The sequence below is a fragment of the Pagrus pagrus genome (assembly GCF_965226575.1).
Source record: "Pagrus pagrus genome assembly, chromosome: 10".
NCBI lineage: Eukaryota > Metazoa > Chordata > Actinopteri > Spariformes > Sparidae > Pagrus > Pagrus pagrus.
In genome coordinates, this window is record NC_140194.1 from 27,625,458 (window position 1) to 27,638,582 (window position 13,125).

The following is a 13,125-nucleotide window of genomic DNA, read 5'->3' on the forward strand; positions in this document are numbered from 1 at the left end:
CAAATCAGGAGCTTTCAGGATCTCATTCAGCATCAACACGGTCTCAAACTGAGCACTTAGGAATGTGGGACAGGTTTTTATGAGGGACAATATGACTTCGATTAGACCCACTTAGTCATAAATCTATGAATGAGGCTGAAGGTACTGTGCCATTATAGATATTCTGATTTACATTAGGGCAAAGCTGCACATGCAACATCAAGTTCCAACCCTCGTTTTTACTTATTCTGTGATGCAACATCAAATTTAAACTATTTTATTCGGACAAAGCTCTTTTTTTTTAATAGCAATCAGCAGTTTGATAGAAATTCATATTTGAAAACTTCTTTATAAAAACGTACTGAAACTTGAACTTTTTCATACAAGACACAGGTCTATTTACTTTACCAACGTGTTATTGAATCATTATCTTAACCTAGACAGAAAGAATAGTCTCTTTGGTGTTATTCACCTTATTGGTTTTTATTGTTGAATGTATGAATATAGGCTCTTTTCTAAAAAATAAAAATAAGCATTTTCATGGATGAAATATCAGAAGGATGCTGTTAATATGTATGCAGATGATTGTTTTGTGTAAAGCAGCGATGCTGAAGAAAAGTATATCTTAGTTTATCAATCGTCACAGTTTCTCAACATCAGAACTTTCTTGGTATGCAGATGGGTTCTGTTGGGTTATATAGAATGATTAAAAAAATAAGATATGTTCAAATATCTCATCTCATCTCATTTTCTTTCCGCTATTTCCCTATTGGGGTCGCGGGGTGTTGCCGCTTTTATCCCCCCTTTCGGGGGGTTGCGGGGCTACTGGGGCCAAATCCAGCTCTCACCGGGCGAAGGCCAGGGTGCACCCCTGGATGAGACGCCAGTTCATCCAGGGCCCTCTAATGGCAGAGGCTGCCTTGCAGCTTGCAAGGTGCCAACTGCGCATCAGGAGCAGTTTAGGGGTTCAGCATCTTGCTCAAGGATGCTTCGGCACGTAGCTCAGTTCCACCCAGGGAGCCGGGGTTCGAACCAGCAACCTTCTGGCTGCTGGTCACCTGCTCTACCCACAGCTACAGCCGCCCCATGTTCAAATATAATCAGTGTAATTAAAGCTGCTGTAATTGTTATTTTCAAATCAAAATAAGTGTTGAAAAGGTCTATATTCCAACAGTTATCACTGTTATAGAGTGTTTGGTCAGTAACCCATGTCTGTCCTCCCCCTGCTCATGGAGTAAAAGAGGAAAGATATTTTGTGGTATCCCTGCCCACTTTATTTAGCAGGATCAGGAAGTTAGCTAAAACAACAACAACAACAACAACAACACTAACAGCAGCTTTGATTCTTCTGTATGCTTAAAGCTGCATTTATCAATATTTGTAATGTGTAATGTAAAAAAGTGATCACTTATAGCAACAAACAAAAAAATTATTATCTGAATCTGCAGTTTTTTCATTGCAAATTCATTGTTTTTGTTTTTGAAATTTGAAAAAGAGAGTTTGAAATTGTGAAATGGTGCATCTGTATTGAGCTAAGGAAGTAAGATTAATATTTTGTCCAGACACACAGAACAGGATGACATCACTATATGTAACAAACCAATTGCTGTTGTGTCTTTGGAAATGACGTAGAGATTTTTTTGGAAATAACGTGGTGTTTTCGGAAATGTCATTGTGTTTTGACCCTCAAGGCCACTGTACCTCTGACACTTAAATTTGTAAACATGTGAAGTCCCCTCACTGACTGTATGTTGATTTCAGACGGTTTGTCTGGACTGAGCACATTCTTGCACATCCCTAGACAGGCCTTTGTGTGGACAATTTTATCCCCTACAGTCATTATATAAACAACAAAATGTCAATTAAAGTGGAGAGTAAAAATAGTCATTAATAGTGAAGCTTGGATCCCAGATTACTCTTCGATATCGACTGTGACCTCCATAGCCCAGTCTAAAACTGCCATGATATTTTGACATGAATTCCGCCACTTAGAGAATGCAAATGGTTCTAGCTGACTAGCTGCATTAATAATGTAAACAGACTCACTATAATAGACTCACTTCATGCTGGTTAAGGGATTTGCACCACCCTTTATATTACGGATTGTGTTTACCCATGGACCAGCAGAGCGTAAATCCACACAGGCTCAACAAGGATAAACAAATATCTCTTCCGTGAGCGCTGAGAACTAATGATCACAGCCATTGTAAACGTAGTTCATCAGTTCCAGGGTCCCCCTGTGGTCCATGAGGGGGATTCAACAGGCCCCCAGCAAAATGAGGAACACTTTAAAGTCACTATAGTCTGATTGAGCAGAATATAAAAGGGAATTATTATTAGTATCTCACCACTATTACCACCTCACCATGTACACACAGTATGAAGGAGTATTAAAATCAACCAAACTCTTGTGGGGTGTACAGTGGGTCCCTGGGAGTCATTTTAAAGTTTAAATCTAAGTCTTATCTAGAACAAAGCTAAGTTTTAATATTACTGAACAATGGTTTAAGATAGATGCAATCCTGTTGCCAAGTAACATGCATCAAGCATCGCCTATAAACTTTTCCTGTTTTTCCTGTTAGACTGCTTGCCAGGTGCTACACAGCTGTTGCTGGGCAAAACACCAGAACAAACGTGCGTGCTGATTCGGTTCTGACCACTTCTGACATTGTCAACAAGAGCTGTGATTATCTTTTCTATTTACTGAGATTGGATAACTCACTTCCCTGCTTTTTTCAACATTTCTCTCCATTTTTAATATTTATTAGGTCTCCTCCAATCTCTAGGCATAAGTACATGTAAGGGTGTTTGAATATTCTGGTTGTATGTTGCTTTAGAGTGAAGGTACACCAGAAGTAGTACAGAATAAGACTTTCAGCATATTATTATTATTATTATATTAAGCAGTACTTAAATAAAACATAATTCTCTGGAATTATTGGCTGTCATTGCTCAATACTTTGGGAATAAGGGGTGAAAACTTCATTTAAACAAGTGCAGTGTGGTTTATTGGATTCAAGTGGTTCTCAAAAGTCTCAGGTTCACCATGAGCTTGGAAATATACCGTCCAAATAAAACCTTTTTTAAATTAACTTTGGCCTGAAGTTGTCTCTGTGCAACTCAGACTTCTGGAGCAGATTTATTGGGCCCAGCCCGCATTGAGGACACAAATACTTCACATCCAGTAGACATTATGCAGGTAGAGGCGAAATCCAGTGGGGGGAACAGCTAGAAGACTGCATGAAAGCCTTTGGGGTTCCAGACACCGTTTGAAGTCCCCAAAACAGTCTTTTCAAGAGGGGATGCTGGGGTGAAGCTGTGCTCCATGAATTATTAATCATTTACCGGCATATCACAAGTCATCCTCGTTGGCGTCGGGAGTGCGACAAAAATACACACTTAGCTGATCCGAACACTGGGTCCATTCGTGTGAAGGCAGCTCGTGGTTCTACAAAACTATCGAATAATCTAGCTGAAGGTCGATTCGGTTAACAATAAGTTGTCTGAAATGGGACAGGAGAGAACAGATGCGCCCGGTTATCGCCTGTGAGCAGGATGTTCCTGTGTACCAAACTCCGTATGGAATTCATTGAATTTCTTGCGGCATTGTATTTAGTTCAAGATCCCTGCCAGATATAACGTGAGGCAATATATTTCACGAAACACTGTTCCACATTACTAAATTCCGCGTTGGTGTGGTCAGCCAAGCAGGTTACAGTTTACTACATTTCTGTACACTAACAGTGTTTCGCTATGTTTGCTTGCTGGAGTAGTTGACTGGAGGAGGACAGTGGGAACGAGGCGGACCAGGTGGAAAAGTCGAGATTTTATTAGAGCAGAGTGCTGATTCCTGGACACAACTTTGCGCCGAATTGGAAAGTGGCCCCTTTTAATAAAAACACAATGTGTTGTCAAATTGTAAGCGCTTACTTAAATTGCACAGCAGGGACACATTGTTAGAATTTCCTTTTTTCACACTCGAGTTTTGTTTCACATTATTACAAACAAGCGTACTGTACGGGGCAAAGGGAAGTTCCGGGCATCAACGGACAGTTATCCTACCGTTATGTAGGGGCCCCGGCCGTAGGGACACGGTTCCGTCCCTGTGCAGGAGGATGGAGGACGGGTCCTTCACACGGCAGACTCTCCAAGCCGGCGGGCGGGGCACCCTGAACGCGCTGCAGCACTGGAAGCACACCGCCCATGCCTGCTCCTCGTTGATGGGCTGCTCGTAGGACTTCAGCACCTCCTCCAGAGACAGTTCCCGGGGCTCGGCCAGGTCCCGTCCATCTGCGCGGTCTGTGGGGGCGGTTACCCTTGAGTCCCCGTCCTCGGCGGTTCTGTTGGTGGATCTGGCCATGGCTCTGAAACCGTGGAGCCCATCCTTCACTCGTCAGGCGCCGAGGCCATTGATGCTGTCCGCTGTCTCGTGCTCGGCTCAGTGTCCTGTCCTCTCCTGAACGTCCACCTCCCAACTAGCGCAGCTGCACCTCGTTATCACAACACCGTCAACGTAGCTACACTGAACGCACCACTTCCGGTCCACGTTTTCAAAAATAAAACTAATGTCATGAACACCTTGCAACTTTGTTGAGCAATGAAAAGTATCAAAGTAAAATACAAGAACTGCAGCGATTAATCGCTTAGTTGCCAACTATGACATTATTTGCATACTATTTCGTCCATAATTGTTTGAGTATTTATTGATTTTTATTTTTTAAAGAAAATGTGGTCCAAATACCCTGCTTCAGCTTCTTAAATGTAAAAACTCTTCTCTCCAGTTTCTTTCCTCTGCTATGACAGTAAACTGAATATCTTTGGGTTGTGGAGAAAACAAGACACCCGAGGATGTCATCTTGAGTTTTGGGAAACACTGATTAACATTTTCCCCCATTTTCTGACAGTTTATAGACCAAGCAGCTAATTGATTAACCAAAACATATAATATAGGCTACAGACTGAAGAATTGATGAAGCAGACTGTGAATGTTCCCTCTGTTAGCAGTTGCTATTGAGATGTTCTTGAGCAAGGCATTGAACTCCCAGTTACTTGAGTCCTACAGCAGAGGACTGTTTCGGTCCAATATAATTCCACCTCTTTATCACACAGAGCTGATCATAGATTATTCTGTATATCTGTGTTTTTGCTGTAATTTGTGTCAGTACTGCTCTTATTATTTACATGTCCATATTGTTATATTTGAAAAATGCTGTATAGTTCTGTAGTTTCTGTGTCATGTATTTCAGACACATGCAAAAGTGTGGGTTTCAATATTACCAAATAGTTTTACGTTATTATTTACAACTGCATAAAGATGCATACAGTAAGACATAGTTCAGCTAACAATTTGTGCTTTTATTTTGAAAGTGAAGTTACCAGGCTTGTTATAATGTTGTGACTGATCCTGGCTGACTTCACGCAGCTTGTTGCTCCATCAGCAAATGAGAGAGGCGACTGGATCCGCGTTCAAATGTCAATCAAAGCCCGGAGAGGCAGACCCATCCTCCTCCTCCTCCTCCTCCTCCTGCTGTCGCATTATCCACCTGCTGGTTGCCGGGAGGAGAAAGAAGCTGGTTGACATGAATCACAGGTAGCGTTGTGTGATACAGAGGCCTTTTACGTGTCAGTGAAGTATAAGGGAAGTATGAGATGAGCGTATGACTGCAGGTGTCTCCATCCCGTCTCGCAGCTTTTGTCCTCCATTTACAGTTGCAAGAACACCGTAGAACTTCCGAGCGCATTTCAAAATAAAGTCCTTGCTCCTGAACCATCACCCTGCAACATTAAATGCGTTGAAACTGAGGTGCTTGTACTTTACTTGAGTATTTCCATTTTCTGCTACTTTATACTTCCACTCCACTACATTCTGGAGGCAAATAGCCCATTGTATTTTTACCTCACTACATTTATTTGATAACTTTAGTTGTTTATTCAATTGAATGTATTTATTGGCAATCTGATAAAACAAGGAAACAACTCAAATTCTGATGTATCAACAATTTACTTTTACTTGGACAACTTTTCATACTCATACATTTATCGCCAGAACATTAGTTTTGATACTTAGGTAAATTATGATCAGATCCCTTAAGAGTTTTACTTGTATGGGTCACTTTCACTTTTACCAAAGTAATATTTTAATATTTATTTAATATCTTTACTTTTATTCAAGTCTGACTTTTGGATGCTTTTGAAAGGTAACATCTTAGCTCATTAACTTTATTTATATTCCTTATAAATTACTGTTTACCAAGTAAGTATTCCATATGTTTTGAGATTGAGATGTTTTCTTTTAATGGCGAACTGTTTATTGTCATTTCAATTTCAAATGAAACAGGACAATACCAAAGACAAACAATAGAAGAAGTAACCAGAAATATAAATACCATGATTAGTAAAAGAAGTAGACAGTTTCTTCTTTTGGGCAGGACCACAGAAGATGTACAAGTGTGCCATCATAACTGTTACATTTCCAGCTCTCTGCACTCTCCCTCAGCTCAGCTCTGAACAATTTTTAAGGTGTCCAGTACATTTTATTTAGAATCTTAAACTGGACGGATCTTGTTCTAATCTCTCTGGACATTTTCTTGAAATTCCTCAAATGTTTCTTCCGTGCCTCCTCAGAAAATGACTTGTTTAATGGCCTGTTTAGATCTGTCTCCCACCTTGCTTTAAGTTTCAGTGACTTGCATGGAGCAGTACTTTGAAGCCTCATATCCTGTTCCAAATATACCAAGGCTAGAAGAGGGAGTGTTTGAGTCCAGGGGTTTTGAACAAGTTAAAAGAAGAAACTGGTGTTGGGGTAGAGCAACCTTTTGTTTTAGAGCTGTGAATGATTTCATATTGTCCCCCCTCAAACACGTCCCTCAAAACAAGGATGCTCCTCTCCACCCAGACCCTCCAAAGAAATGGTTTCATATGCTGCATATGTTAGTGATTATAGGGTGAGTCTTGGCCTCTTTCTGTAGTTTTGCTGGTATATAACGAATGGAGGGGAAATCCTCACAGAGGGAGTTTTCAATAGAGAACCAGGGTGGACCACGCTCAGGGGGGAGAGTCCAATGGGCCAGAGATGTCTTAAACCAAAAGCCTGATGGTATAAAAGGAGTTTTGGAAAGCCCAGCCCACCTTGGTCCACCGGCCTCTGCAACCTGTGCAAGTTAATCATGTTATGTCAAAGAAACAAATTACAGAGCCCATCAAACTGCTTAAAACATTTTGGAGGAATCCTTACACGTAGTGTCTGGAATAGGTAATTAGACCTACGAGCCCAAGTCATCTTCTAAATATTAACCATGTCTGCTTTAAATTGACATAGCAGGGGCTCAAAATTAGTGCTGATCAAACCTGAGAGATTTACTGCCTTTACGACTGTCTTTAATTTTTCTTTATTGCACCGTTGATGTATTTAATAACATCCCAACGAATGACTGAGATTTCAGGCTGTCAGCAAAGATTCTGTTGAAAGAAAATTGTCTGCTGAGCGGATATTCACATGGGTTATTGAATGCAATGCTTTTCAGCAGTGACATTTCCAACCGTGGATGTTGGAGAGCACCATTCATGGAAGTTTTCAAAGGGCTCCCTACAAAAAAATGTGGACAAACTGTGTCACTCATCTCAAGCAAGTTTTTAAGTCTCTGCAAGTTGATTTTCATGCATTCCAAAATGAATTGCAGCCAGTTTCTGGACACTTATGGTATATGCTTTGGGAAGTGGTTGGTAATAATATAAAGATTGTGATTTGTAGTGCCTGGTGTGAATTTAAAGGAAATAAGGAGGGACAAATAGAACTATATTCTATCTGCTATTAGGTTATTTTTGAATCATAGTATTAACTCATGACCTACATTCCAAATCTCTTCCAGCAATTTGATGCCAACTGGCATATTGCTGTTTTGGCAGTGTCAATTCAGTGAGAGAGAGTTTGGTGACTTGAGCTACCTTTTGCTTATGGTTGTGACAAGTACATAACAGATCAGCGTAGATCAACAGAAGACATGACTTTGTAAAAAAAACCACATTATCCAGGCTGCAACCATCACAGCTGGAAAATTGAGCCACTGTGGTCAATGCTGGCTCCAAAACTTAGACTACAGAATGCTCTATACATTTAAAATCTAAGATTTGTTAAGCTCTCAATTGCTTATTTAATTTCTTCTTGTGTGCATCTTAGTGATTCTGACACTACAAACACTGTCCTATTCTCCTGCACTATGTGCTGTTACATATATCGACTTTACAAACTGCACGCCCTTTTGCTTTTGTGCCAGCTAAAACTATACATCTACAGTTATCTCAGTGCTTTTTCACCTGTAACTTAGTTAAAATACTTCACTTTTCACATTTTGATTTGTACATATTTTAAATAATATGTTTAATCTTCCATGGAACTGTCAAACCTTTTATTTTGAAGACAACAACACCTAATTTCCTGCTTTACCTGTTTGTTGAAAGCAGTTCTTGTTATGTCTTGTTGTAGCATTCTCTCTCTGCAGCACTGCTCCAACCTCACCTGCAGGAGCTTCACTTAACACACCGGATGTAAATAAAAAAAAAATAAAAAATACACTTACATATTAACGACATAAATCTAAATGTCATTTGTTTTCCTCTTACTTACATGTGACTTACATTATAACTGACTTTCCAGTTACAGAAAACAGAGGAAATGTGTGCCAGATTAAGAAATGTGCAGTCCACTGGTCTAGCATTGCACTTCTCTGACACTGTTAGACAGTTTAAGATGATCAAAATCGATACAGCAGAACCAGAGATATGACCTTTATTATTCCACACATTCTTCTTCCTTTTTAAAGCCTGCCACCTACATTACCCACAATGCAACTTGCCAGTGAGTGATATCACGAGAGGCAATTTGTCACTTTACATGCAGCTTCCTCAAAAGGCCACAAAAGGCTTTATACTACTTTTCCACATATGCAGTTATTCTGCCCAAGACCTGTAAACTCACTTCAACGTGTAGAACTAGTGGAGTTACCCCAGTAATTGAGGAAGTGTAGGCCTAGTTAGTTATATTCCACGACCACTTACCTGTGTCTATTTTGCTCATGTTGTATGTATTTTTTAAAATATTAATGAGATATGCTCAAATACATATCAAAGACATGTAGGGTGAGTCTTGTTGTTGATATGTATATGTACAAATTAATATAAATATATGGGAGACCATACGTTGACTAATAATTGGCAGTATGTCAATAGGATAATGGTCATAAATATGTAATTCTTTGTACACTATGTTTTGAAAAGGTGTTTGCTGTGAAGTGGGACATTTAAATAACAAGTGGTTACTTTGATATACTACAAAACTAAAGTAATTTAATTCAGTAGTTACTATATCCTATATCCTTTTCTTACAGGATCCCTCCTCAATGAGTAGCCAACAGATGGCGCCCAAACATAAATGATGTCCTACTGAGGAAACATCATGGAGCCAGGTTTCTAAGCAGCTTTCTTTGAAAGGCAACATAATAAAAATAGCCAAAGGTCACAAGTAAATATTTATTGCTGTCATTAATACCAAATAGTTTCTGCTTCAGATTAATACAAGAAACTTCCTTATGAAATCAGTGGAAACTTTCTCCAAAACATTAAATAAATTCCAGAATGAAAATCAACTTGATCTTTTTTTTTAATTCTCTAGAGTTATAAATGGGTCAGGATATTCAAATACTATCAGTTAACACACATATCAGTCTGGAGGGCTCAGAAGGAGTACAATGTCTGTCATGTTTCTGTCATATTTCATAAATGTATTTAACCCTACATTTATTTTTAATAATATTTCTGTTGCATTTAATGGTATGTTGATTTGTATTATATCATTTGTATTACATTGTTATGTGTGGGCCTATAGGGATGGTTGTTGTGCCCGACTGGTTGTGTTCTCTCTCTGTCTCTCTCTCTGTTGCGCTCTGGCGCCCTCTCTTCCTTTTGTGTCTGTTTTCTTTCAGGAAGACACACCTGTCCAGGGGTGTCGCAGTTACCTGAGAGCATGTAAGGAGGATTGAGTGGAAGCCACGCTCTCTCAGAAGCCACTGCCCAGCTGACACCAAAAGGAGGAGATTTTTCACCTTGTCTCCTTTGTTACCTTTGTCCCCCACATGTTTTCAGTGCTGGGGCATTTGTTTTGTTAATTTGATTGTAGTCTTGTTTTGGAGATCACCAGCAGTCTAGTTTTTGTTTTTTCTTTAGTTAATCTAGGATTAGAATAATTTTTTCTTGTTTAGTTCAGAGGGGATAGCTGGGTGCGACGGCCCACTGCGTGGCTGGCCCAGCGATTTTCTCCTTTTGTTTATTTCGGCTGGGTTCTCCAACCTTTTCTTTTGGTATTTAGTTTTACTCTTTTCTTGATTTATTAATAACATTTGGTTTATTCCTTAATTTGTTTGTCTGAGCGTCCTTTTGAATATGTTGCATCCTCTTTACGAGCTTTTCTGTTAGAGGGTCCGTAACATACATTGACATATTCATATTTATTTACATTAATCATCAGATTTATCTTGCTTTCCCAAACACTGGGTAGGGAACAACTGCTTCAGAACACCTTACTCCTAATCATGGATTGTATTTCTGTTAATCACTCACCAAAACATTCCTTGATTGCACTACTTTTAGATCGGTATCAAAGTCAACTTGCTTGCGCTGCATAATACACAATTCACAATAGTGTAAATAATATAAAATATAACACATAAAAATTTTAATTTAAAAACTATGAGATTTGTTTAGGTTGAGGTTTTAAAGTTTTTTTTTGTTGTTTGTTTTTTAAATGCTGGTTTGGGCTGGTTTAGGGCTATGTTTGGAGAGCTCTCTAATTCCCATTTGGCAATCAGACTGACACCAGCACCTGCTTCCGCCACCCGATGACACAGAAGTATCTGCTGCCATACCACCAGACTACAGAGCAGCTGCATTCCTCAGACTGTGAGGCTTCAGATATCATCATCAGCACTTTATCCTAAAAAATAGTTTTTCTTGTGTAGCATAAAGGGACTAAAACCCTGTGTTGTCAAATCATGATTGAATGAACCTTTGAATCTTTGGACCTTAAATGCATCAAATGACAAACCAGCATGCAAAAGCAGCATGCCAACACAGTATAACACTCTGTTCACTGGAAAATCCATGAGCATTTCTGCACACACCCCCTCCTTCATACACACACACAATGAGAGAACACAGTGTACTCAGCGAGCTCTCTGCTCCGTATGCTCCATGTCTCAGACAGACAGACACGTGGAGCACAGAGTCAGACCCTCATCTTTACCCCTGCTCATTGAGCAATCTTAAGAGAAGTCAAACAACAGCCACCACTTCACATTGTGATGGGCTGCTCTGTGGCACAATCCCCGAGAGTACCTGTTTTGAATTTCCTGCACCACTAATCCAAATGCATCATGTGCACCAGTGTGTAAAGCTAAACCAGGCCTGTGTCCCAGTTTCATAGGACTTATATCTGGGATATGAATGCATAATGAATTCATGGTGAAACATTAACTGTACAGAAAGCTGTAAGAATGCATACCAAAATAAAGCTTCAAGCGGTGGTTTTCCCCTTTAATGACAACTGAAGCAAATAGGACTAATGACCCAAAAGTAAAGCTGCAAGCAGCAACCATCAGAGTCAGTGCTTCACACATCTGAGCTCAGCCTCACTTCAGCTACTTTGATTCTGTACCACTTTATTAGTTGTGTCATCATTACAATGTCTGCAATGGGGAAAGAATGTCTAACTTCAACAAAGATGTCCATATAGTAGATATCATCTTGTCTTGTAATCCTATAAAGGGCTTTTCTACAGTCAAGGACAAAGCACTTTACAATTTATACACTCATTTACACCAATGATGTCATGCAAGGCACTGAGGTTCAGTGTCTTGCTTAGGTCACCTAAACATGTGGAAAGGAAGATGATTGGGGAGTTCACTAACACAGCTGTCAGCGGTTAGCAACACTACTAGCACAGTATCCCCCACACCCCGCTTTGTCTGATGTAAACTCAGTTTTTATGTTCAGGACACAGTGCAGGATGTCTCCACTGAGATACAAGCAGTTCTGTAATCTTTACTGCTGGATGTTTTAAAATGTTTTGTCACACTATCTGTGACAGCTGCGTTACATGGACGTTTACACAGACTGTGCATACAGAGTCATCTTCATTGTAAGGGTGTGGTAGTCGACTAAAGTGGAGACTGCTTTTGTTGTTTGATAAATTGATGAAGAGCATCCTTCACCAGAGCACATTAGGAACTGATCAAACTCAGTGCATCAATCAGACTAAATTATGTGACATCAGACACACTTTTCTTGTACAGTAGTTAATGAAAATGAGAAGAATGAGAAATCTTTAGTTAATTTACCTTATTTGACATTGTGCGTCCTGCAATGTGACTTTTGCACATGCATACACTACAATGTTAGAAACAACAGGATATATACACTGAACAAAATATAAACGCAACACTTTTGTTTCTGCTCCCATTTTTCATGAGCTGAACTCAAAGATCTAAAACTTTTTCTATATACACAAAAGATCAATTTCTCTCAAATATTGTTCACAAATCTGTCTAAATCTGTGTTAGTGAGCACTTCTCCTTTGCCGAGATAATCCATCCCACCTCACAGGTGTGTCATATCAAGATGCCTATTAGACAGCATGAATATTGCACAGGTGTGCCTTAGGCTGGCCACAATAAAAGGCCACTCGGGAATTGCAGTTTTGCTTTATTGGGGGGGTCTGGGGGGGTCAGAAAACCAGTCAGTATCTGGTGTGACCACCATTTGCCTCACATCTCCTTCGCATAGAGTTGATCAGGTTGTTGATTGTTGCCTGTGGGATGTTGGTCCACTCCTCTTCAACGGCTGTGCGAAGTTGCTGGATATTGGCAGGAACTGGAACACGCTCTTTGTCGTATCCAGAGACAATAAAAGGCCTGAAATGTTCAGTTTTATCACACAGCACAATGCCACAGATGTCGCAGGTTTTGAGGGAGCGTGCAATTGGCATGCTGACTGCAGGAATGTCCTACAGAGCTGTTGCCCGTGAATTGAATGTTCATTTCTCTACCATAAGCCGTCTCCACCAGCCTAAGGCACACCTGTGCCTAACCCTAACCCAAC

At 40.0% G+C, this 13,125-nt stretch overlaps 1 protein-coding gene across 1 annotated transcript in view; it reads right to left on the bottom strand.

Annotated features, from left to right (window-relative positions):
* spire2 (spire-type actin nucleation factor 2) overlaps nucleotides 1–4,495 on the bottom strand; it is a 33,760-nt gene extending 29,265 nt beyond the window's left edge. Inside the window, exon 1 of the mRNA XM_084365445.1 lies at nucleotides 4,042–4,495. Coding sequence (XP_084221571.1) covers nucleotides 4,042–4,339 — 298 coding nt within the window. The 5' untranslated portion in view covers nucleotides 4,340–4,495. The remainder of the gene's footprint in view (nucleotides 1–4,041) is intronic.
* Nucleotides 4,496–13,125: the final 8,630 nt, after the last annotated feature.